At 45.4% G+C, this 26,991-nt stretch overlaps 1 protein-coding gene across 1 annotated transcript in view; it reads left to right on the top strand.

Moving 5' to 3' along the window:
* Positions 1 to 26,991, top strand: part of LOC143787962 (cytochrome P450 2D15-like) — a 171,914-nt gene that overhangs the window by 136,952 nt on the left and 7,971 nt on the right. Inside the window, exons 4-5 of the mRNA XM_077277232.1 lie at positions 8,277 to 8,434; positions 25,779 to 25,952. Of these exons, the coding sequence (XP_077133347.1) occupies positions 8,277 to 8,434; positions 25,779 to 25,952 (332 nt within the window). The remainder of the gene's footprint in view (positions 1 to 8,276; positions 8,435 to 25,778; positions 25,953 to 26,991) is intronic.

The following is a 26,991-nucleotide window of genomic DNA, read 5'->3' as shown; positions in this document are numbered from 1 at the left end:
GCTGGATCTCCCGCTGTCATCGCTGGATCGGTGTGTGTGACAGCGATCCAGCGATGCGTTCACTTGTAACCAGGGTAAACATCGGGTTACTAAGCGCAGGGCCGCGCTTAGTAACCTGATGTTTACCGTGGTTACCAGCGTAAAAGTAAAAAAAAAAAAAAAAACACGTACATACTCACATTTCGGTGTCCTTCAGGTCCCTTGCCGTCTGCTTCCCGCTCTGACTGTCTGCCGGCCGGAAAGTGAGAGCACAGCACAGCAGTGACGTCACCGCTGCGCTCTGCTCTCACTGTATGGCGGCACTCAGTCAGAGCGGGAAGCAGACGGCAAGGGACCTGAAGGACACCGAAATGTGAGTATGTACGTTTTTTTTTTTTTACTTTTACGCTGGTAACCACGGTAAACATCGGGTTACTAAGCGCGGCCCTGTGCTTAGTAACCCGATGTTTACCCTGGTTACCTGGGACCTTGGCATCGTTGGTCGCTGGAGAGCGGTCTGTGTGACAGCTCCCCAGCGACCACACAATGACTTTCCAATGATCACGGCCAGGTCGTATCGCTGGTCGTGATCTTTGGTAAATCGTTATGTGAGACGGTACCCTTAGGGTTGGAATTAGGGCTAGGGTTGGAAATAGGGTTAAGATTAGGCTTGTGGTTAGGGTTAAGGATAGGGTTAGGGTTGTGTTGGGGTTACAGTTGTGGGTAGGGTTGGGATTAGGGTTAGGATTAGGGTTGGATTTAGGGTTACGGGTGTGTTGGGGTTAGGGTTGTGGTTAGGGGTGTGTTGGGGTTAGGGTTGTGATTATGGTTATGGCTACAGTTGGGATTAGGGTTAGGGGTGTGTTGGGGTTAGTGTTGAAGTTAGAATCGAGGGGTTTCCACTGTTTAGGCACATCAGGGGTCTCCAAATGCAACATGGCGCCACCATTGATTCCAGCCAATCTTGCGTTCAAAAAGTCAAATGGTGCGCCCTCCCTTCCAAGCCCCGACGTGCGCCCAAACAGTGGTTTACCCCCACATATGGGATACCAGCGTACTCAGGACAAACTGGGCAACAACTATTGGGGTCCAATTTCTCCTGTTACCCTTGCAAAAAAAAAAAAATTACTTGCTAAAACATAATTTTGAGGAAAGAACAATTATTTTTTATTTTCACGGCTCTACGTTATAAACTTATGTGAAACACTTGGGGGTTGAAAGTGCTCACCACACATCTAGATAAGATCCTTTTGGGGTCTAGTTTCCAAAATGGGGTCACTTGTGGGGGGGTTTCTACTGTTTAGGCACATCAGGGGCTCTGCAAATGCAACGTGACGCCCGCAGACCATTCCATCAAAGTCTGCATTTCAAATGTCACTACTTCCCTTCCGATCCCTGACGTGCGCCCAAACAGTGGTTTACCCCCACATATGAGGTATCAGCGTACTCACAACAAACTGAGCAACAAATATTGGGGTCCAATTTCTCCTGTTACCCTTGTGAAAATAAACAATTGCTTGCTAAAACATCTTTTTTGAGGAAAGAAAAATTATTTTTTATTTTCACGGCTCTGCGTTGTAAACTTCTGTGAAGCACTTGGGGGTTGAACGTGCTCACCACACATCTAGATAAGTTCCTTGGGGGGTCTAGTTTCCAAAATGGGGTCACTTGTGGGGGGTTTCTACTGTTTAGGCACATCAGGGGCTCTGCAAACGTAACATGATTCCCGCAGACCATTCCATTAAAGTCTGCATTTCAAAACGTCACTACTTCCCTTCCGCTCCCCGACGTGTGCCAAAACAGTGGTTTACCCCCACATATGGGGTATCAGCGTACTCAGGAGAAACTGCACAACAACTTTTGGGGTCCAATTTCTCCTGTTACCCTTGGGAAAATAAAAAATTGTGGGTTAAAAAATCATTTTTGAGGAAAGAAAAATAATTTTTTATTTTCATGGCTCTGCGTTATAAACTTCTGTGAAGCACTTGAGGGATCAAAGTGCTCACCACACATCTAGATTAGTTCCTTGGGAGGTCTAGTTTCCAATATGGGGTCACTTGTGCGGGAGCTCCAATGTTTAGGCACACAGGGGCTCTCCAAACGCGACATGGTGTCCGCTAATGATTGAAGCTAATTTTCCATTCAAAAAGCCAAATGGCGTGCCTTCCCTTCCGAGCCCTGCCGTGCGCCCAAACAGTGGTTTACCCCCACATATGGGGTATCATCGTACTCAGGACAAACTGGACAACAACATTTGGGGTCCAATTTCTCCTATTATCCTTGGGAAAATAAAAAACTCCGGGCTAAAAATCATTTTTGAGGAAAGAAAAATATTTTTTTATTTTCATGGCTCTGCGTTATAAACTTCTGTGAAGCACCTGGGGGTTTTAAGTGCTCACTATACATCTAGATTAGTTCCTTGGGGGGTCTAGTTTCCAAAATGGGGTCACTTGTAGGGGAGCTCCAATGTTTAGGCACACAGGGGCTCTCCAAACGCGACATGGTGTCCGCTAATGATTGAAGCTAATTTTCCATTCAAAAAGCCAAATGGCGTGCCTTCCCTTCCGAGCCCTGCCGTGCGCCCAAACAGTGGTTTACCCCCACATATGGGGTATCATCGTAGTCAGGACAAACTGGACAACAACATTTGGGGTCCAATTTCTCCTATTATCCTTGGGAAAATAAAAAACTCCGGGCTAAAAATCATTTTTGAGGAAAGAAAAATATTTTTTTATTTTCATGGCTCTGCGTTATAAACTTCTGTGAAGCACCTGGGGGTTTTAAGTGCTCACTATACATCTAGATTAGTTCCTTGGGGGGTCTAGTTTCCAAAATGGGGTCACTTGTAGGGGAGCTCCAATGTTTAGGCACACAGGGGCTCTCCAAACGCAACATGGTGTCCACTAACGATTGGAGCTAATTTTCCATTGAAAAAGTCAAATGGCGCGCCTTCCCTTCCAAGCCTTGCCGTGCACCCAAACAGTGGTTTACCCCCACATATGAGGTATCGGCGTACTCAGGAGAAATTGCCCAACAAATTTTAGGATCCATTTTATCCTGTTGCCCATGTGAAAATGAAAAAAATGAGGCTAAAAAAAATTTTGTGTGAAAAAAAAGTACTTTTTCATTTTTACGGATCAATTTGTGAAGCACCTGAGGGTTTAAAGTGCTCACTATGCATCTAGATAAGTTCCTTGGGGGGTCTAGTTTCCAAAATGGGGTCACTTGTGGGGGAGCTCCAATGTTTAGGCACACAGGGGCTCTCCAAACCTGACATGGTGTCCGCTAACGATGGAGATAATTTTTCATTCAAAAAGTCAAATGGCGCTCCTTCCCTTCCGAGCCTTACCATGTGCCCAAACAGTAGTTTACCCCCACATATGAGGTATTGGCGTACTCAGGAGAAATTGCCCAACAAATTTTAGGATCCATTTTATTCTGTTGCCCATGTGAAAATGAAAAAATTGAGGCTAAAAGAAAATTTGTGTGAAAAAAAAAGTACTTTTTCATTTTTACGGATTAATTTGTGAAGCACCTGGGGGTTTAAAGTGCTCACTATGCTTCTAGATACGTTCCTTCGGGGGTCTAGTTTCCAAAATGGGGTCACTTGTGGGGGAGCTCCAATGTTTAGGCACACGGGGGCTCTCCAAACGCGACATGGTGTCCGCTAAAGATTGGAGCCAATTTTTAATTCAAAAAGTCAAATGGCGCTCCTTCCCTTCCGAGCCCTGCCGTGCGCCCAAACAGTGGTTTACCCCCACATATGAGGCATCAGCGTACTCAGGACAAATTGGACAACAACATCCGTGGTCCAGTTTCTCCTTTTACCCTTGGGAAAATAAAAAAATTGTTGCGAAAAGATCATTTTTGTGACTAAAAAGTTAAATGTAAATTTTTCCCCTATTTGTTGCTTCTGCTGCTCTGAAACACCTGAAGGGTTAATAAACTTCTTGAATGTGGTTTTGAGCACCTTGAGGGGTGCAGTTTTTAGAATGGTGTCACTTTTGGGTATTTTCAGCCATATAGACCCCTCAAACTGACTTCAAATGTGAGGTGGTCCCTAAAAAAAATGGTTTTGTAAATTTTGTTGTAAAAATGAGAAATCACTGGTCAAATTTTAACCCTTATAACTTCCTAGCAAAAAAAAAAATTGTTTCCAAAATTGTGCTGATGTAAAGTAGACATGTGGGAAACGTTATTTATTAACTATTTTGTGTCACATAACTCTCTGGTTTAACAGAATAAAAATTAAAAATGTGAAAATTGCGAAATTTTCAAAATTTTCACCAAATTTCCATTTTTTTCACAAATAAACTCAGAAATTATCGACCTAAATTTACCACTAACATGAAGCCCAATATGTCACGAAAAAACAATCTCAGAACCGCAAGGATCCGTTGAAGCGTTCCTGAGTTATTACCTCATAAAGGGACACTGGTCAGAATTGCAAAAAATGGCAAGGTCATTAAGGCCAAAATAGGCTGGGTCATGAAGGGGTTAAGGTCAAAATTGTCTCAGTCACTAATGGGTTAAATACACTCCTTGCAGGCTTGACTTTTGGTGTACAACAGTATGATGTCTCCTGCCTCACCCTTTCACTTCTATGCACATCCGTTAGACAAATAACGGCCCTTGTATATGATTGCCCTTACTGCCTCACAATATATAACTGTATATATATATATATATATATATATATATATATATATATATATATATACATATGTATATATATATATATATATATATATATATATATATATATATATATATATATACTAGATGGTGGCCCGATTCTAGCGTATCGGGTATTCTAGAATATGTAGGTAGTATATAGCACAGGCTACGTACTACGCACAATTTCTCTCCCCTTGATAAAGCAAAGAACGCAAAATGCGCGTCGGGGCTCCCTTGTGAGGCTGAGGACAGACAGGCGGATTTTATGGGTATGTGTTTACAACTATGCTAGCTCTTTTCTGCACTGGCACTTTATATTCAGGCTAAGATGGCCAATTTTCATGTATGTTATTACGGAGTTAGTATACTATTGATATCTACTTCATCCCCATAGCCTGCAGCAATATTATCCTTCTACCTCATTCTTCTGGTTTTTGTGCACTTTACTCGGGTATTATCCTTCCTCTTACTGTTTTTTTTGTTGTTTTGTTTATTATTAATTGTCTTAGTATATGTGTATTTTCAATAAAAATTGTTACTCTTTTATACCATCTCCTGAGTGGTGTTTTCTGATACTTTGTATCCCATTGGGTTAGTACTATATTGCACAGTGACGTAGTATTTAACACAACCGACGTAGTATATAATATAGCTATGTAGTATATAACAGAGCTACGTAGTATGTAACACAGCATACGTAGTATACAGCAGAGCTACGTAGTATATAACACAGCCACGTAGTATATAACATAGCCACGTAGTGTATTGCACAGCTACGTAGTGTATTGCATAGGCACGTAGTATATTGGTCAGCCACGTTGTGCTGTATATAGCAGAGCCATGTAGTATATAACATAGCCACGTAGTATATTGTAGAGCCACGTAGTATATTGCACAGGCACGTAGTATATTGCCCAGCCACATAGTATATAGCAGAGCCTTGTAGTATATAACATAGCCACATAGTATATTGTAGAGCCACGTAGTATATTGCACAGCCACGTAGTATATAACACAGTCACGTAGTGTATTGCACAGCTACGTAGTGTATTGCACAGCTAGGTTGTATATTGGTCAGCGACGTAGTATATAGCAGAACCACGTAGTATATAACATAGCCACGTAGTATATTGCACAGCCACGTAGTATATTGCACAGCCACGTAGTATATAACAGAGCTACGAAGTATATTGCACAGTTGACGTAGTATATAACAGAACCGACACAGCCACATAGTATATTGCACAGCTACGTAGTATATAACACAGAGCACGTAGTATATTGTACAGCCACATAGTATATTGGACAGTCATGTTGTATATTGCCCAGCTACATAGTATATAGCACAGAGATGTACGTTATGACGTCATGGCAGGTCCTTCTCGCATAGCATCCTTGGCACCGAAACCTGCTGCTTGCACTGCCGAGGACAGCGTGCGACATCGGAAGGTGAGAATAACCTTTTTTTATTATTATTATTATTTGTAACATTAGATCTTTTTACTATTGATGCTGCATATGCAGCATCAATAGTAAAAAATTGGTCACACAGGGTTAATAGCTGCGTTAACGGAGTGCGTTACACCGCGGCATAATGCGGTTCGTTAACGCTGCCATTAACCCTGTGTGAGGGCTGACTGGAGGGGATTATGGAGCTGGCACTGACTGCGGGGAGGAAGGAGCGGCCATTTTGCCACCGGACTGTGCCCGTCGCTGATTGGTCATGGCTGTTTTGCCGCGACCAATCAGCGACTTGGGATTTCCGTTACAGACAGAAAGACAGACAGACAGACAGAATGACGGAAGTGACCCTTAGACAATTATATAGTAGATGTACACAAATGTAAACAATACATGCACACTTTTTGTTCAAGTTACTTGGATATACAGTGCGTCTATGATACATTTTTCCTACTAGATTGATCAAAATATGTTTTGTTCTTGAGAATATTTTGCTTGCAGAGATAATCAAATCTTACTCACTAATAAGTTTTTCATAATAGGCTAAAATAGGAATCTGTATTACAGCACTACAATCTCTATTATCTTAGAATTCCTAAATATTGCTCTGTAATGAAAAATTTGCCTACATTGAAACACAAATATAAAACATGATTTGGTCATCTCTAATTGCCAAAAAGCCAAGAGTCTACTTCTCAAAATATTTGCTCAACTCGTGGGCTCAAGATGAACGTAGTATGGGGCTGACAGAAGAGGCATAACCAAGAAGGTCTGGCAGGACTTATGTGGATCCCCAGGTCCTGGTCGTCACAGTGGCATTGCTTTCCCCTTGGGGAGAGGGATGTCACGCTTAGAAGCAATGAAGGATATATTTCACTATGTAAATCTCACATACAACACGTTCACACTCCAGGCCAGAAGGGGGAGCTCTGAAACCGGTTTAGGGTAAACTCCCCTATAAATACATTCTGGTTGGAGGGAAAGTAGTCGGTTCCTGTCAGAGAGGCAGAGGAGAGAGCAGACGGCAGTGAGTGCCAGAAAGTCTGAAGGGGCCCTGTAGTCTGAGGTACTACAGCCCCTGGAGAGAGAGATTGCCAGAAGGGAGCTTGTCATGGAACATCAGCCAAGGTGGAGCTGGTACGATAGGAGAATAGCTGAGCAGACGTGGGGGTCTGCAGCAACTGGCCGAAAGAGGAAACTGAGAAGGAAAGAACAACTTGTAAAAAGAGAGTAGGAGGGAGAAAGCACAGGAGAGAAACACAAGTGGAGCACAGCAGAGAAGAGGCTACCTCCCTGCTAGTGCAGATTCCGGTAGCCGGAAAACCATGGCCGTGCTGAACTCTATAGTGGCATAGCAGAAACCGGCAGGACAGCTGGATTGCACATCACCTGTCCGCATTTAGACCCAGGAGACACAGTGATAATTATAGGGCCTGGGTCATGCAACAGACCCTGTAAAAAGGCCCAGCTCACCTGTCATACGGGTTGTGTCCTAACCTTCATGGGGGACAGAGAGGAACTGTGAGGATCTTATGTGAAGCCTTAGGCAGTAAGAGACCACATCACCACCGCACTTGGAGGAAGGCTTTGATCTCCACCTGGTGAAGGGGACTCTGGAATTGCTTTTAAGCCAGCCGAGCCCTGCCTGTCCCTGTTGTCTGGTGCCCTGGACTTCAGTTGCCTGAAGCTACAGTAAACCAGGTAAAGACTGCAAACCTGTGTCCTTGTTATTCGCCATACCATCCACCACATCATCGGTGCCCTACACCTGGGAAGCCCTGGGGATCCCGCTTCAACTGTGGGAAGCGTTACCATCTTGCTGCAACAACATCACTCCAGAGGACCCCTTTAAGCAGCATCGGTCCCTACTGACTGAACACCACAGGTGGTGTAACGAACAACAGACTTGATTCACAATTTCTTTTAAAAGACCTTTCCCCTTTTATTGGGCGCCCATGGCCACAGACCGGGTCACAGCCACTTTGACATCCCCTTTAAGACCGGACCCGATACCGAGTACCTCACTGCTCTGTAAACTTAATATTCCCAGTTCTTTAGGCAAATAATTATCAGTACCATGTTACCTTAATGTGAAAACCTCTAACTCTGTACATGCGATTTCACATATTACATTTTCATCATTATTGTGTTTTCTACAGATCAGTTTGATCCAACTTACTTCATAAACAATGCTGTTAGTAATGTGATCTGTTCCATTACATTTGGAGATCGGTTTGAGTACAATGATGAAAAATTTCTACGACTTTTACGCATCTTTAATGCAGTCTTGAAGGCTGAATCCGGGCTCTTGGCTCAGGTAATTAAACAGCTTTAACGTTACAGTCACTAATATCTTCTTTCTGAAAATACCAAGGTAGCCTTTTCAGAGAGGAAGAAAACTGGAAATCTAATGCCACCTATTGGATGTAGCAATCATAAAAGTTAATATTGACCCTTTAGACCAGTGTTTCTCAACTCCAGTCCTCAAGATCCCACAACAGGTCATGTTTTCAGGATTTCCTTAGTATTGCATAGGCGATGGAATTAATGCTTGAGCAGGTGATGAAATTATCACCTGTGCAATACTAAGGAAATCCTGAAAACTTGACCTGTTGTGGAGTCTTGAGGACTGGAGTTGAGAAACACTGCTTTAGACAGTCATACCTCATGACCTGGGGTAAGAAGCCAATCCAGAAACTCCAGTTGTATACATGTGTTTGATTTGCCTGGGTGAGAGGCCTTAGACAGGATGTGTTAGGGGTAATGCTTCTTCTTGTGTAGAGTGCCAAATTGGTGTAAGTCATGTGACAAGATTTGGTAAAGTGTCGATATTAACTTCAAGGATTGCTACTTTTCCCCAACATTTATTGTTCTTTACTGCTTGTTTGGGTAATGGATAGCAATATTGGAGGTTTCCTTTATTGCAGAAATGTATGCACAACTGGAGCAGCAGTATCAGGTTGAAAACCATGTAGTGGAAACCCGCTTGGAGAGAAACTCAAAAATTTTTACAGTTTGCCAGTTCTGATCAAATCAGGGAGTCAATCGATCGGAGGCAAGGGCACACAAGCAGGGCTTCTTGGTGTACTGGCTTGACTGATCCCAGAAGCCCAGTCACAAGTTTTTATTACATGTAAAGAGTGCAAATACTGTAGTGTCTTATCTGAGAAGATTAAAACGTTAATCCATAGGATTGCACTCACCAGATGTAGCTGAGTTGAAGCATTGAAAGGATTCACTGCAGCAGATCCAGGAGTCCAGATAGGACCAGCTGTTAGATACAGATTGGGATAATTGTGGTAAATTTCTGCGCTGCGGAATCACTAGAATTCCAGAATTATTAGTACATGTGGCTTTATTATTCTACACATTTCAGAGTTCAAGACTCCTTCATCAGGACACTACTTGTTCCTGTAGTGTTTCCTGATGAAGGAGTCTTGAACTCTGAAACGAGTATAATAATAAAGCCACGTGTACTGATAATTCTGGAATTCTAGTGATTCAGCAGCGCAGAAATTTATCACAATTATCCCAATCTGTAAGTTTTTATTACAAGCACAGAGATAAGAAAAGTAAAAGTGGGAATGGCTTACATAAGGCAGAAGATATTTAAGTTGGGAAAAACAAAATCGTAAATTATGGATTCTGTAAAAAAAAAATTCTAGCCAGTTCTAGTCAGCTTACCATACTTTCACAGACAAAAGAAATGTTGAACACACATACACTTCTATATTAGAGATAACTCCCTGTGTTATTGCTTTTATGAATAACACTTATAAAGCTAATACTAAAATACAAACTATCGAAGATATATAAGTAGATTCAATTGTCTAAATAATAAAGCAAAGTATAAAATATTTACCATAACAACCACTATGACAAATTTGAACATGTTCTCCATCTGGAAGCTTGTATTAGAAATCTGGACGTGCTAAGTGAAATTCTCAGGGCAATCTTGGGAGGAGCATGATGCTCACTGAACAAGCAAGCAGTCGAAAAGACATAGAGGATGGATGAGCAAGTCAGGATGAGATCCCACTCCAACGAGCACTTCATCGCATTCAAACAGTCCCTCACTACTTTCAAGGCCACACTCGCCACAGCTAAACAAACCTACTTCTCATCTCTCATATCCTCCCTGTCTCACAACCCTAAACAGTTATTCAACACCTTCAATTCTCTCCTCCATCCCCAGCACCTCATCCCTCCCCACTCATCTCAGCTCAAGTCTTTGCCTCATTTTTCAAGCAGAAGATTGATAACATCAGAGACAGTTTTGGTCGACAACCCCCAGAGCCCTTCCTCCCCACTTCCCAGCCCTCCACCTCCAAAGCCAACTTCTCCACCATTACAGAAGATCGACTCTCCACTCTACTCTCAAGATCGCATCTCACCACCTGTGCACTTGACCCGATTCCATCCCACTTCATCCCAAACCTCACCAAAGTCTTCATTCCAACCCTAACCCATCTCTTCAACCTATCACTAACAACTGGTGTTTTCCCCTCAATCTTTAAACATGCCTCAATCACACCTATCCTCAAAAAACCCTCTCTTGACCCATCCTCTGTATCTAGCTATCGCTCAATATCACATCTCCCCTATGCCTCAATATTACTGGAACAACACATCCATCTTGAACCATCCTCCTACCTCTCTTCCTGCTCCCTCTTCGACCGCTTACAATCGCCAAGAGCAAGCGACACTACTCTGTCCTCCTCCTCCTGGACCTGTCCTCTGCCTTTGACACAGTGGATCATTCCCTATTATTACAGACCCTCTCATCCCTTCGCATCACAGACTTGGTCCTATCCTGGATCTCATCATACCTAACAGACCAGACAATCAGCATCTCCCACTCACACACCACCTTCTCACCTCACCCCTATCTGTCGGAGTCCCAAAAGGTTCAGTCCTGGGGCCCCTGATCTTCTCCATTTACACCTTTGGCCTGGGACAGCTTATAGAATCTCACAGCTTTCAGTATCACCTCTATGCTGATGACACACAAATCTACCTCTCTGGACCAGATATCACCACCCTACTAACCAAAATCCCGCAATGTCTGTCCGATATTTCATCCTTTTTCTCCACTAGATTTCTAAACAACAAAATTCTAAACAAAATTCATTATCTTTCCCCATCTCACATGACCCCCCCAACGAATCTATCCATTACAGTAAACGGCTGCCCACTTTCCCCAGTCACAGAAGCTCGCTGCCTCAGGGTAATCCTTGACACTGATCTCTCCTTCACACCACATATCCAAGCCCTCTCCACTTCCTGCTGCCTTCAACTCAAAAATATTTCACAGATCCGTACATTCCTAAACCAAGAATCTGCAAAAACCCTAGTCCATGCCCTCATCATCTCTCGCCTTGACTACTGTAACCTCCCACTCTGTGGCCTCCCCTTGAACACTCTCGCACCCCTCCAATCTATTCTAAACTCTGCTGCCTGACTAATCCACCTGTCCCCCCACTATTCCCCAGCCTCTCCCCTCTGTCAATCCCTTCACTGGCTCTACATTGACTAGAGACTCCAGTACAAAACCCTAACCATGACATACAACGCCATCCACAACCTGTCTGCTCCATACATCTGTGACCTCGTCTCCCGGCACTTACCTGCACGCAACCTCCGATCCTCACAAGATCTCCTTCTCTACTCCCCTCTTATCTCCTCTTCCCATAGTCACATACAAGATTTCTCTCATGCATCACCCCTACTCTGGAAGTCTCTACCAGAACATATCAGACTCTCACCTACCATCGAAACCTTCAAAAAGAACCCGAAGACTCTTCCGACAAGCTTGACCAGCAATTGACCAAACCGCTGCATGACCAGCTCTACCCTCACCTATTGTATCCTCACCCATCCCTTGTAGATTGTTAGCCCTCACGGGCAGGGTCCTCTTTCCTACTGTACCAGTCGTGACTTGTATTGTTTAAGATTATTATACTTGTTTTTATTATGTATACCCCTCCTCACATGTAAAGGGCCATGGAATAAATGGCGCTATAATAATAAATAATAATAATGGTAATAATAATGAGTAGGTAAGTAGCTGGGTTAATGTAGTAAGCAGTAGTGCAAAAGAGTCAAAGAAAAGGAACACCACTCCAATGTCTGTGCTTCCAATCAAAATTGTCTACTTGGGTGATGATGCAAGGGTGTCAGTCTCAGAAATGGCAATCATAGTGAATTTTGCTCTTTATAACAGCCCAGCTAGTAGATGAGAAGGTAATGTAGGTAAAGTTGGACAGTTGGTTGTTATAGACATTCTGTGATTGAGAAGATGGATAGAATAATTTGTTGCCGGAACCGCCTCACCCGAATCATTTGCTATTTCCCTACTGCCAGGGCTTGGCATGTGGAGGAGCAGGTTGATAATCGGTTGGACCACAACAGCTGGTGATGATCCAGCTGTCATAGTCCACGTGGGAACAAATGATAGAATAAGTGGTAGGTGGAGGAACCTTAAAAATAATTTTAAAGAGTTATGCTTAGTGTTGAGCGATACCGTCCGATATTTGAAAGTATCGGTATCGGAAAGTATCGGCCGATACCGGCAAAGTATCGGATCCAATCCGATACCGATACCCGATACCAATACAAGTCAATGGGACTCAAGTATCGGACGGTATCCCTGATGGTTCCCAGGGTCTGAAGGAGAGGAAACTCTCCTTCAGGCCCTGGGAACCATATTAATGTGTAAAATAAAGAATTAAAATAAAAAATATTGCTATACTCACCTCTCCGAGGGAACCGGCAGCGTTGTTTGCTTAAAATGCGCGCTTTTCCTTCCTTCCGTGATGTCACGGCTTCTGATTGGTCGCGTGCCGGCCATGTGGCCGCGACGCGACCAATCACAGCAAGCCGTGACGTAATTTTCAGGTCCTTCTAGGCATTCAGTATTTTAAAATTACGTTCCGGCTTTGTGATTGGTCGCGTCGCGGTCACATGGGCGACGCGACCAATCACAAGCCGTGACGTCACGGGAGGCAGGAGACGCGCGCATTTTAATCACAAAGCCGGAACGTAATTTTAAAATACTGAAGGACCTGAAATTACGTCACGGCTTTCTGTGATTGGTTGCGTCGCGGCCAACATGGCGACGTGACCAATCACAAGCCGTGACGTCACGGGAGGCTGGACACGCGCGCATTTTAAAATGCGCGCGTCTCCTGCCTCCCGTGACGTCACGGCTTGTGATTGGTCGCGTCGCCATGTTGGCCGTGACGCGACCAATCACAAAGCCGGAACGTAATTTTAAAATACTGAATGCCTAGAAGGACCTGAAAATTACGTCACGGCTTGCTGTGATTGGTCGCGTCGCGGCCACATGGCCGGCACGCGACCAATCAGAAGCCGTGACGTCACGGAAGGAAGGAAAAGCGCGCATTTTAAGCAAACAACGCTGCCGGTTCCCTCGGTGAGGTCCAGGCTGCGTCGGAGAGGTGAGTATAGCAATATTTTTTATTTTAATTCTTTATTTTACACATTAATGTTGTTTCGATACCGATACCCGATACCACAAAAGTATCGGATCTCAGTATCGGAATTCCGATACAGCAAATATCGACCGATACCCGATACTTGCGGTATCGGAATGCTCAACACTAGTTATGCTACAAGCTGAAGGGAACGATCTTCAAAGTAGTATTCTTTTGAGTATTGACTGTGCCATGCACATCACAGGAGAGAGAGAGGGAAGTCAGGTAATTAAATGCATGGCTTAAAGTGAACTAAAATTGTTATTATTTATTTTAAAAGCTGATGTTATATTAATGATTTAACAAAAAAAACTGCCAAGCAAAGCATACACCAGACCAGAGAAAAGCTCCTCTTCGTGGCAGGAGCCTCTGTCAGATGAGCCGACTTCAGCTGGAGTCCACTCCAAGGGATTCCCCAAGCTCCCCTGCTCTGCTGTCATCACTCTCACATGATGCCCAGCATCAAAAGAAGTGAGTTTGAGAAGTGAGTTTTAGGCCATGTGCACACGTTCAGTATTTTTCACGTTTTTTCGCTATAAAAACGTGATAAAAACGCAAAAAAATGCAAAAAAAACGCTTACATATGCCTCCCATTATTTTCAGTGTATTCCGCATTTCTTGTGCAAATGTTGCATTTTTTTCCGCGAAAAAATCGCATTGCTGAAAAAAAAGCAACATGTTCATTAAATTTGCGGAATTGTGGGGGTTCCACACACCTAGGAATGCATTGATCTGCTTACTTTCTGCATGTGGCTATGCCCACCATGCAGGAAGTAAGCAGATCATGTGCGGTTGGTACCCAGGGTGGAGGAGAGGAGACTCTCCTCCACAGACTGGGCACCATATAATTGGTAAAAAAAAAATAATTAAAATAAAAAATAGTCATATACTCACCTTCGATGGCCCCCGGAGTCTTCCCGCCTCTCAGCGGTGCATGCTGCCGTTTCCGTTCCTATAGATGGTGTGTGTGAAGGACCTGCGATGACGTCGCGGTCACATGACCACGATGACGTCGCGGTCACGTGACCGCGACGTCATTGAAGGTCCTGCACACACACACCATCTATAGGAACGGACGCCGCTGAGGAGATCGGCTGTCTGCAGGTGAGTATAACCATTTTTTTAATTATTTTTAACATTCTATCTTTTACTATTGATGCTGCATAGGCTGCATCTATAGTAAAAAGTTGGTCACACTTGTCAAACACTATGTTTGACAAGTGTGACCAACCTGTCAATCAGTTTTCCAAGGGATGCTACAGATCGCTTGGAAAACTTTAGCATTCTGCAAGCTAATTACGCTTGCAAAATGCTAAAAAAAACTGCGAAAAAAACCGGGAAAAAGCGGAAAAAAAAAAAAGCGGATTTCTTGCAGAAAATTTCCGGTCTTCTTCAGGAAATTTCTGCAAGAAATCCTGACGTGTGCACATACCCTTACTATGGCTGGTCCGAACAACAAATCAATTGTTACCATTCACCTCTTGTGTCTCCCCTTTTTCCTCATAGTTTGTAAGCTTGCGAGCAGGGCCCTCACTCCTCTTGGTATCTATTTTTGAACTGTGATTTTTGTTATGCCGTAATGTCTATTGTCTGTACAAATCCCCTCTATAATTTGTAATGCGCTGCGGAATATGTTGGAGCTATATAAATAAAATTATTATTATTATTAGTTTGTGCATTAAGGGTACCGTCACACAGTGAAATTTTCATCGCTACGACGGCACGATTCGTGACGTTCTAGCGATATCGTTACGATATCGCTGTGTCTGACACGCTACTGCGATCAGACATCACGCTGAGAATCGTACGTCGTAGCAGATCGTTTGGAACTTTCTTTCGTCGCTTGATCACCCGCTGACATCGCTGGATCGTCGTGTGTGACACCGATCCAGCGATGTGTTTGCTTGTAACCAGGGTAAACATCGGGTAACTAAGCGCAGGGCCGCGCTTAGTAACCCGATGTTTACCCTGGTTACCAGCGTAAACATAAAAAAAAAAACAGTACATACTCACATTCCGGTGTCTGTCCCCCGGCGTCTCAGCTTCTCTGCACTGTGAGCGCCTGCCGGCCGGAAAGCGAGCACAGCGGTGACGTCACCGCTCTGCTTTCCGGCTATGGTGCTTACACAGTGCAGAGAAGCAGAATGCCGGGGGACAGACAGCGGAATGTAAGTATGTACTGTTTGTTTTTTTTACGTTTACGCTGGTAACCAGGGTAAACATCGGGTTACTAAGCGTGGCCCTGCGCTTAGTAACCCGATGTTTACCCTGGTTACCCGGGGACTTCGGCATCGCTCCAGCGCCGTGATTGCAAAGTGTGACCGCAGTCTACGACGCTGGAGCGATAATCATACGACGCTGCGACGTCACGGATCGTGCCGTCGTAGCGATGAAAATGGCACTGTGTGACGGTACCCTTAGCCTCTGCACTGGTGAAAGCTAGCAGCTCTGGCACTCTGAATATCAACCACAAGTCCTGCTTTGTAAACAGTGCAAGTGTAATCAGCCGCCAGCTGATAAGTAGTGTAGACACAGAAGAGGCAATGACTTCTGCAAGGTCCTCTTCACTCAGTGTCTGTGTGCTGCTACTTTCATCCCTCCTCCACTGAACTCACAGTGTGCAGAGAGCCAGAAAGGGTAGGTAACTGGTTTAAGTGCAGGAGGAATATGTGCTGCATGATAGCAGTATGTGATGTGTAGGAGCAGGATGTTGATGGAAGAGGGGAAGGCTGAAGCTTCTGCAAGATAATGGATCAATGAGTGGAGCAGAACAATACAGAAGTATCACCTTTTCTGTGAAAGCACTACTTTGCTGTACAAGTTAACAGACGTGCACTTTCAGAACAGTATATGTACAAAGACAAAGATATGTATAGATCTACATATATATATATTTTATATATACATAGCTCCCAACCGTCCCTCATTGTGCGGGACTGTCCCGGTTTTCTGCCTTTGCCCCGCACTGGACGCTCTGATCCCGGACCGCAGACAGCACAGGACCGACACGCCCCCTTGTGTTAAGCCATGCCCCGGGCCCTTACCCTTCCATATGGCTGCTTGCAGGACCTATGATGAGGTCACAGGAGGGGAGGAGTCAGGGGTCACATGATCGGGACCTCCGTGGATTGCAGGACTCAGTTGTGCTGGTTGCCACCACGATGAGGTAAGTAATGCCTTGTATGGGGTCAGGAGGTGTACAGTGTGGATGTAGCAGAGCCATGTGTGTACGAGGTGTATGGAGCGGACCCGAGTGTGTATGAGGTGTATGGAGCAGAGCCGAGTGTGTACGAGGTGTATGGAGCGGAGCCGTGTGTGTACGAGGTGTATGGAGCGGAGCCGAGTGTGTATGAGGTGTATGGAGCGGATCCGTGTGTGTATGAGGTGTATGGAGCGGAGCCGTGTGTGTGCGAGGTGTATGGAGCGGAGCCGTGTGTGCGCGAGGTGTATGGAGTGGAGCCGTGTGTGTGCGAGGTGTATGGAGCGGAGCCGTGTGTGTACCAGGTGTATGGAGCGGAGCCATGTGTGTACGAGGTGTATGGAGCGGAGCCGTGTGTGTGCGAGGTGTATGGAGCGGAGCCGTGTGTGTGCGAGGTGTATGGAGCGGAGCCATGTGTGTACGAGGTGTATGGAGCGGAGCGCATGTGTACAGAGCGGAGCCGTGTGTGCAAAGTGTACGGAGCGCAGCCGCGTTTGTAGGAGTAGCTATGTGTGGCCATTATATGGTACGAAGTATCATGTGTGGCCAGTATACAGTATGGAGCATCATGTGCGGTCATTGTACAGTATGGAGCATCATGTGCGGTCATTATACAGTGTGGAGCATCATGTGCAGCCAGTATACAGTATGGAGCATCATGTGCAGTCATTATACAGTATGGAGCATCATGTGCAGTCATTATACAGTATGGAGCATCATGTGCAGTCATTATACAGTATGGAGCATCATGTGCAGCCAGAATACAGTATGGGGCATCATGTGCAGCCAGTATACAGTATGGAGCATCATGTGCAGTCATTATACAGTATGGAGCATCATGTGCAGTCATTATACAGTATGGAGCATCATGTGCGGCCAGTATACAGTATGGAGCATCATGTGCGGTCATTATACAGTATGGAGCATCATGTGCGGTCATTATACGGTATGGCACATCATGTGTGGCCATTATACAGTATGGAGCATCATGTGCGGTCATTATACGGTATGGAGCATCCTGTGCGGTCATTATACAGTATGGATCATCATGTGCGGTCATTATACGGTATGGAGCATCTTGTGTAACCAGTATATGGTATGGAGCATCATGTGCAGCCAGTATACGGTATGGAGCATCATGTGCAGCCAGTATACGGTATGGAGCATCATGTGCAGCCAGTATACGGTATGGAGCATCATTTGCAGTCATTATACGGTATGGAGCATCATGTGCGGTCATTATACAGTATGGAGCATCATGTGTGGTCATTATACAGTATGGAGAATCATATGGGGCAATTATACAGTATGGAGCATCATGTGCGGTCATCATACAGTATTGAGCATCATGTGGGATAATTATACAGTATGGAGCATCATGTGCGGTCATTATACAGTATGGAGCATCATGTGGGGTCATTATACAGTATGGAGCATCATGTGCGGTCATTATACAGTATGGAGCATCATGTGTGGCCATCATACAGTATGGAGCATCATGTGCAGCCAGTATACAGTATGGAGCATCATGTGTGGTCATTATACAGTATGGAGCATCATGTGTGGTCATCATACAGTATGGAGCATCATGTGTGGTCATTATACAGTATGGAGCATCATGTGTGGTCATTATACAGTATGGAGCATCATGTGTGGCCATTATACAGTATGGAGCACTGTGTTGCCATATTTTTTTGTTTATAATTATTGTATATGAAACAGTGTGATCAGCAGTGCTAAATGGGTGTGGTTGGGATGTGGATATGGGTGTGACTAATTATGAATAGGTGTGGTCAGAGACATGGCCTAAAATGTTCCGCGGCGCGCAACGCGCGCCGCAAACTTTGTCCCTCTTTCCCATCTTCAAAAGTTGGGAGGTATGTGTATGTGTATATATATATATATATATATATATATATATATATATATATATATATATATATATATATATATATATATATATAGTAGTGCAGCGGTAGTGCGATGCCCACCAGGGCCATGGGGTACTCTGGACCGGGTTGGACAGTTCTTTTGGGAAGTCACGGGGCCGTGACCCTAATCCGTGGTCCTGGGCGTGCAATAAAAAAATGATATGTAAGGGGGTAAAGTTTATAGGGGATTAAGTCGTATCGCCACCTGTGTTGTTCGGCAAGGGATGGCCGACGCTGCGGTTCAGGTCCACTGGAACCGATGGTGACGCAGCAAAGATGTTACGGCTCTCCATGGGTAGAGCGGGGCCTCAGGGCAGAAATGTGGAAAACTTGATGATGGTCAATGTTGCAGTACTGGGCAGGTGATGCAGTAAATAATTCTGAGGACACAGCAGGGTGCCATTTTCACACTTTACTCACAGGCTCCAGGTTACAATCACCAGCCCTGGCTATCACCCTCCTGCCCTGCGCCTTAGGGCAGAGTCAGACTGCTGTATTTCTCATGCGAGAATCATATCACACTGCACGGACTGGTCGGCACCTCTCCTGACCTGAGCATGACAGCATGATGCATTACTATGCAGCTGTCAAGCTCGGGTCAGGAGAGCCAACATTTAGTATGAGTTTTACGATGCGATTCTCGCACGACAAATTTGTCAGTGTGTCTCTGCCCTTACGCACAGTGTCCCAAGCCAGCAGCCTTAGCTCCTGTCCAGTGACATCCTCCTGGTCCCCTTGACCCTATTTAGTTGCTTTTTTAGCGAATGTGTGTAGATTTGGCTGTGGAACCTACAGATACCACAGCCTCCGGGTTGCTAGCTGAGTCCTACAGTCCTGAGTCCTAAAGTCTCTCCACTAGTCTGGAGCAGGTCCCCCCACTGCGACCTGGTCCCTCCACCCGACTATGGTTGGCGTGGATTTGGGCACCACGGGTGGATTCTTCACTTCCTTCTCCCCTAGGACTCCTTCTCTCTCTCGAGCTCTTCTCCGACTCCTCCATCCTCCTCTTACTCACTAACTCCGCCTCACTTCCACTTCTATAACAACTCTTCCTCCACCCACACACTCTACCTAGTTCCCCCTCCTGCCTGACATGGGGCCCTCCCTAAATAGGGTCCACCCAGATTCTCTGGCCTGGAGTGGTGTTGTGTGGAATGCTAGTGTGCGGGTACCGGGTAGTGCCCCCTCCTTACCCGAGAGTGGGCTATCACACCTCTGGCTGAGGTGCAGTACTTCTGTGGTCACTGGACCCTCAGGGGCACCACAGTAGCACACTTGTGCGGTGATGAGGTAGTGACCCACAAAGTTCAAACACAAAGTCTCTAATGTGTTCACTTCATAATATTAATGGTCCAATCCACACAAGTGCATAGTAGTATTAATGTCCATTTCATACACTACATACTACACTGCTTTAGATTGCAGTCCCTAAACATGCTGGACCTCCCTTTGACCAGTTGCCGTGGGCATCTGCACCGCCATGTTTTGTCAGACCTTTCAGCTGCCTTGGCTGTTCGGTTCCGCTTGCTTGTGTCATTTCACACACACAGCCAGTGCTCTGCAGGGCCTCTGCTCTACACACTCGCCGAACACCAGACTCACACTGACATTACACCTGACACACCCAAACCTTTTCCTGCAGGGCTTTTAGCAAAGAAACCTGTGGCCTTCAGCCACATGGAAATCCCAGCTTGGAATGAAATGAACTGCATGACTACCATCCTGCAGTCTGTTTCACAACACAACATCCCAGAGCAGGTTATCCCTAAATCTTCCTTGGACACTAACATGTCCAAACCTACACTTATTTTTATTATTTCTAGTCTGCATTGCAGTCACCGCTACGCCCATGACTGCCATTCACTCCTATGGCCTTCATACGCCTCCATGCACATACTGGGGAGAACACACAGTGACTCCTACCTGTGACATCAGTCAATGCTTCACCATTGCAATCACAGCTACACCTGTGACTGCAATACCCCCTCATTACCTCAGTATGCCTCTGTGTGCATCCTGGGGAGCACAAATGGCGACCACTACCTGTGACACTGATCACTGCCTCCCATATCCCCCCCTCTGTGGGGTTGAACACTTGTCACCCCACATGGGCATGTGACAAGGCATCTGCATAACCCTGTGACATCCCCACCCGATACTGCACTAAGAAACCAAAGATGCCGGTACCATCGATCGGCACATGCATCTTTCCCTTTTGCCTTTCTCCTCCATACTTCACTACGGGACCACCCACCTCCCCGTTCTCTGTTGCAGACGACACACCCACTTTTATGTTTAACTGTAGATTTCGGCTGGTTTCGGGTGGTCTCGACCTTGTTTATTTTGGTTTCACTAACCCCGCAGCTCATCCTGTCACCTAAGTACCTGCCTTCGGGCCCTTGATACCATTTCCTCCATAGTCTTACCCGTGCCTCGGTGACTACGTCATGCTGAAACACCTCAGTTCTTCGCTGCGACTCCGAGCATACATACATATTATGTCACACCCGAACCCGAGTGTAATAATTATAGGGGGTAACTCAGGAGACTCTTTGCATGGAACAAGACAACTACAGGACACAGTTTTATAAGTGGTAAAGTCTATATTATCATACGGTAATTCAAACAGGTGCAGAGAGAAACTCAAGTCCACAACACTTGGTGTAAATATTAAACACAGCTTAGCAGTCTATAGGAAACTTCAGAGGAAAATGCAATCAAGCAGAAAGTTTATGAAGCACAGTTATTCTTGAGGATACTTGACACGAATAAATCCTTGTCCTAGTCCAAACACAGATAGATAAGCTTATAAGGCAGTTCAAATCATATCTTAGCTCAACCAGGGAGGCATGGTTAATAGTCTCAGGTTTTTGCAGAGCAAAAACATCTTACATGTCCAGCAAATGCAGGTGGAAGTAAACACGAGCAGCAGATGAAGGAGGATTACTGGAAACTGGTGTATGCAGCAGGAACTCAGAGCAGAGTAGCAGGATCACCACACAGGTTCACAGGAGCAGGTATATAGCCAGGGAGTAATCAGAGGTCAGGAGCTGGATGCAAGGCAGAATACTCTAGCACAGACTGAAGGCTGGGGTGGAGTTTTATAGCAGGAAGACACAGTGCACATGAGACCAAAGACGCCATCTTGGAAAAGGGCAGTAATGCACAAAAGGTAAAAAATGTTCAGAGTCCTGACATCGAGCCTCCCAGCGTGGCTGTCTAGCGAGCCCTCTATATATTTTACCCTGAGCCCCAGGCACATTCTTGGCTGGTGCCAGAGGGTTCCTCATGCATACGTGCCCAGTCACCTCCACGACCATACACTCCCGGTTCTTCCTTAAACCTGCGGCTTTTACACCGGCCTTTCTGCATGGGACGCTGGAACTGAGTTGTCCCGAACTTACCAGGGGATATTTCCAGCTCGGGGATCAGTGGGGTCTCCATGACCTCTACTGCCACAACCTCTAGGGGAAGCCTTTTGGGGTTACACCCTGTCCTTAAGTTGGCGACCCTTGTGGCAGATATCCCTGATACCGGATCTTCTGGTTCTTCGTCCGAAACAACATTTTCGGTCTCTCCTGCCAATGCCTCTAGGGGGAGCCTATTGGGATTAAACTCTGTTCCTAGGTTGGCAACCCTTATGGCAGGTATCTCTGCATCTTTGGGTTCTATGCCCGAAACAACATTTTCCACCTCTCCTGCCAGCACCTCTATGGGGTACCTATCAGGATTACACTCTGTCCCTAGGTTGGCCACCCCTATGGCAGGTATCTCAGCATCTTCAGGTTCTATGCCCGGCACAACCTTTACCATTAGAGGGTTGACCCTGGTCTCCCACAGGAACCAAAACAGGGGCAAGTCTCTCCCTAACACAGTCCCTTATGGAAGGATCTTCACCACTCCCACCACATGTTTAAAGTCCCCACATGATGTGGAAAATGTATCCTTCGCAGTTGGATATTTATGGATTTTCCCATCAATACCCATCACCTTCCCTTTCCATCCTTTGGGGTTGTCCACGGTAACAAGGGACCTATGGACCAGAGTCACTTTACTCCTTGTGTCCAGGAGAGTCTCTGTTCAGCACCTGTTTACAAATACCTGGCAAAATTGCAGTTCGCTGCCACCAGTGCCCGTAGTGGTGGTACATACTGGCTGGGCACACATAGATTCATGGTGCGTGTTCCTGCAGTCCATGGGCTCAGATATCATAGAACAGTTGATAGCCCCATGCCCGGGCTCTCGTATTACATCCTGAGTGGGTATATACCACTCAATCAATCCGATCAGCATGTACACGGTGCCTAGGTCCCTTAGCCCGACCCAACACTGCATGGCGGCCAGCAGAGCCCGCACCCTCCGATCAACTACCACTCTCTCCACCATCTCAGTCAGGGACAAAACTTAGGTTTGAGCCACTCCTCCACCAACTACATCAAGTCATTTACCTGAGACCTGGCAGACCGAGACTCTACATAGGACCATTGGTGGACCCACTGATCACCCCTTACCTTTTTGGCCTCTTCTGGACACCGCTGAAGCTCTGGTAGCTTCCACTGCAGCACCTCAGGCTGCCGCTGTTGCAAATGCAGCACCTCTTGCTGCTGCTGGAACTGCAACTCCACTTGTTTGTTTCTCTTCACACACAAAACAGTGTTCTGCAGGGCTTCTACTCTGTACTCTCGCTGAACACCAGACTCATACTGGCATTACACCTAACACACCCAAACCCTTTCCTACAGGGTTTTTAGCAAAGAAACCTGTGGCCTTCAGCCACATGGAAAACCATGCCCGGAATGAAATGAACTGCACGACTACCATCCTGCAGTCTGTTTCACAACACAACATCCAAGAGCAGGTTTTCCCTAAATCTGCCTTGGACACTAACATGTCCAAGACTACACTTATTTTTATTATTTCTAGTCAGCATTGCAGTCACCGCTACGCCCATTACAGCCATGCACTCCTATGGCCTTCATACGCCTCCATGAATGTCCTGGGGAGAACACACAGCGACCCCTACCTGTGACATCAGTCACTTCTTCACCATTGCAATCACAGCTACACCTGTGACTGCAATACCCCCTCATGACCTCAATACACCTCCGTGTGCATCCTAGGGAGCGCAAACAGCGACCCCTACCTGTGACACCCGTCACTGCCTCACATATATATGTATAATATGTGTGTTTTGATGAATATTTCCTTTGAAAACAATGTGTAAATGACATACTGTAGAGAATTGCTCTATGTATAAGCTCATGTTAAAATCGCATTGCAATCGGATAGCAATCACATTGCATTCGGATGTAAATTGGATGCTAGGTGTGAAAAATCGGATTGTATTCGCATGACACTTGCATTACACTCGTGCCACTCTTGGCAGGGAGACTCGGACCGATTTTTCATATATTTAGTGTGACTCCGGCCTAAGTCTGAGAGACAGAAAGAAGTCATAACAAGGCTTGCACAGGCTTACATTGAGAGCTTGTGACTGATACCTCTGACTTACAGTCAGTCAGAAGTTGCGGTCACAGCAAATTGGATCGGGACCGGAGCAGCACCAGGAAGAGCAGAAAATGGTGGCTGGTAAGTATATTACTAGAGTCAGGGAACATAAATTAGTAATAATACTCTAGCACCAAAATAAATTTAAAAAACCCTTATAGTGGTGCTTTTTTTTTTTTTTTAAGTTGCGTAGTCATGACCCACATACAAAATATGGGCAAAAGTAGTGTCATGTAAAACTCCCTCAAAAGAGCACTCCATCCATCTGTTGAAAAAATGGTTCCATCTCCAGAAGAGATAAGTCTTCTTTGCCAGAAGAACTATTAATCTGTGGAATTGTCTACTCCGAGAGCTGGTCACTGTGGGAATCTTTGATGGTTTGTAAAAATGCTTGGATGCTTTTTATTTATTTTTTTTAGAAAAAAATCCCATAAATAATTATGTGAATGTAAAAATTTTGGTTCAGTGCATCGACAATTGGGATGAGAAGGGAAAGATTATCTCTTTTGGAGCAGACTGTCTTGCATTATGTTTGCACTTATAAGCCATCCTCTCCATCATTTACCATCCCTCGAGTGAACTTCTTGGACATGTATTTTTTTTTAATAGTGATAACTACGTGACAGTCAATGGTAGCCAGTCTTCACTCCTGTGCCCAGCATCCCTGGCCCAGAATCCTGGGTGCCTCTGCATTGACTGCAGCGGATGCTCATGGTGGCACAAATCATTGCTCATCTCTAATTGTGATCATCATGACGATCATAAAATTTTTTATTACTATTGCCATTAAAGGAGTTAACCACTACAAGGACAACCCCCTCCGAAACTAAATGTTTGGCCTAATAAAATAAATACACCTATACTCACCTTCTGTGTCTGCTCAGTTCCAGTGGTGTCTGCACTCGCGGTTCTGGGGCTGTGATGCAGTGAAATGACATGAGATGCCCATTCAGCACTTGTGTCACTTTCTCTGCCTCCTGTCCAAATGAACATGAAGAGGAAGCCTGAGATCAGCTGTAGCCTGGATTTACGCTTCATGCTCAGTTGGTCCGAAGGAGGAGACAGTGACGCCAGCGCTGATTGAGCACCGGGCATCAAGTGCTGGAACAGAGCCTACACGGTAGGTGAGTATAGGTATATTTTATTGGGGCTGAACATTTTATTTAAGAAGGGGTTGCTCTGGTAGTGGACAACCCCTTTAAGTTAAGAGGTATTCAGGCTATATTTAGATTTCAGGTATAACCTCCATTGAATAGGGTAAAAATATGTATCATGCAATATGTTGAATGGGGGAAATATGATATCGATTCCCTGGTTCATTGCTTCCTCTACAACAAATGCAGCACTGCCTGTAGTTACAGTGGTTCACACTTTTGTACATTTTATTTTGTCACTTTACTAACAAATGTCATAGCAATGAATCACATTCCTTATGGACCATTAGCAAATGACCCTGTTATGAACACGCTGAACAGTCATATATTCAGTAGATATTAATTATGATTCTATGTCCTATTCTTGAATTAGATTCTAAATGAAATTCCTTTTCTCAACCACATCCCATGGCTTGTTGACCAAGTGATGGAACCGGACTATGAGATGGTCGCATTTTTAAAGGAAATGATTGCAGAGCATCGGGAAACTTGGGATCCGAATTATACCCGAGATTTTATTGATGCCTACCTAGTGGAGATGGAAAAGGTAGGAACACTTTTGCCATTGTTAGAGCTCTCTCACATTAGCATATAAAACGGACTAGTGCAATTCAAGAAAAAATATATTGCATTGCACTCTGACCAATGTTATTCAATGAGGCAGTACATAGCTGCATGTTTACTCAGTTGGATTTGGAGTGAGGAAAAAAATCACAGCATGCTGCAAGTGTCCGCGTATGACTAGACTCACCATCGCAAGTCTAAGGCTGCGAGAAAAGAAATGGACGGTACTCTGACCATCTGTAAGACGTCCAATTTTTACACACACATCTCAAAGGTACCAGCAAAGTACAATAAATTCACAGCCATTACTCTCCTGGCAGCCAAGAAAAAAAATATAAAGAGATAGACGGATAGATAGATAGATAGATAGATAGATAGATAGATAGGTGATACAAAGATATTAAATACACATTATAATATGTAGATAGATATCCTGCAGATATCTAATATATAATTGCCTAGAATACTACTTCCTGCAATTTGTGCCAACTTCCGTGGCTTTGTCCGGAGCTAATGTCCGGAGATAATGTCCGGAGCTAATGTCCGGAGATAAGTGACGTCACCAGTGTCCTACACCCAGGCAGAGCACAGGGGCCCCAGGCAGCATATGGGGCCCCAGGCAGAGCACAGTGGCCCCAGGCAGAGCACAGGGGCCCCAGGCAGCATATGGGGCCCCAGGCAGAGCACAGTGGTCCCAGGCAGAGCACAGGGGCCCCAGGCAGCCTATGGGGCCCCAGGCAAAGCACAGTGGCCCCAGGCAGAGCACAGGGGCCCCAGGCAGCATATGGGGCCCCAGGCAGAGCACAGTGGCCCCAGGCAGAGCACAGGGGCCCCAGGCAGAACATGGGGCCCCAGGCAGAGCACAGGGGCCCCAGGCAGAGCACAGGGGCCCCAGGCAGCATATGGGGCCCCAGGCAGAGCACAGGGGCCCCAGGCAGAGCACAGGGGCCCCAGGCAGCATATGGGGCCCCAGGCAGAGCACAGGGGCCCCAGGCAGCATATGGGGCCCCAGGCAGAGCACA

This window comes from Ranitomeya variabilis, chromosome 8 (assembly GCF_051348905.1).
Source record: "Ranitomeya variabilis isolate aRanVar5 chromosome 8, aRanVar5.hap1, whole genome shotgun sequence".
Taxonomy (NCBI): domain Eukaryota; kingdom Metazoa; phylum Chordata; class Amphibia; order Anura; family Dendrobatidae; genus Ranitomeya; species Ranitomeya variabilis.
Note: the sequence above shows the minus strand (reverse complement) of the source record. Positions and strands in the feature narration are given on the sequence as shown.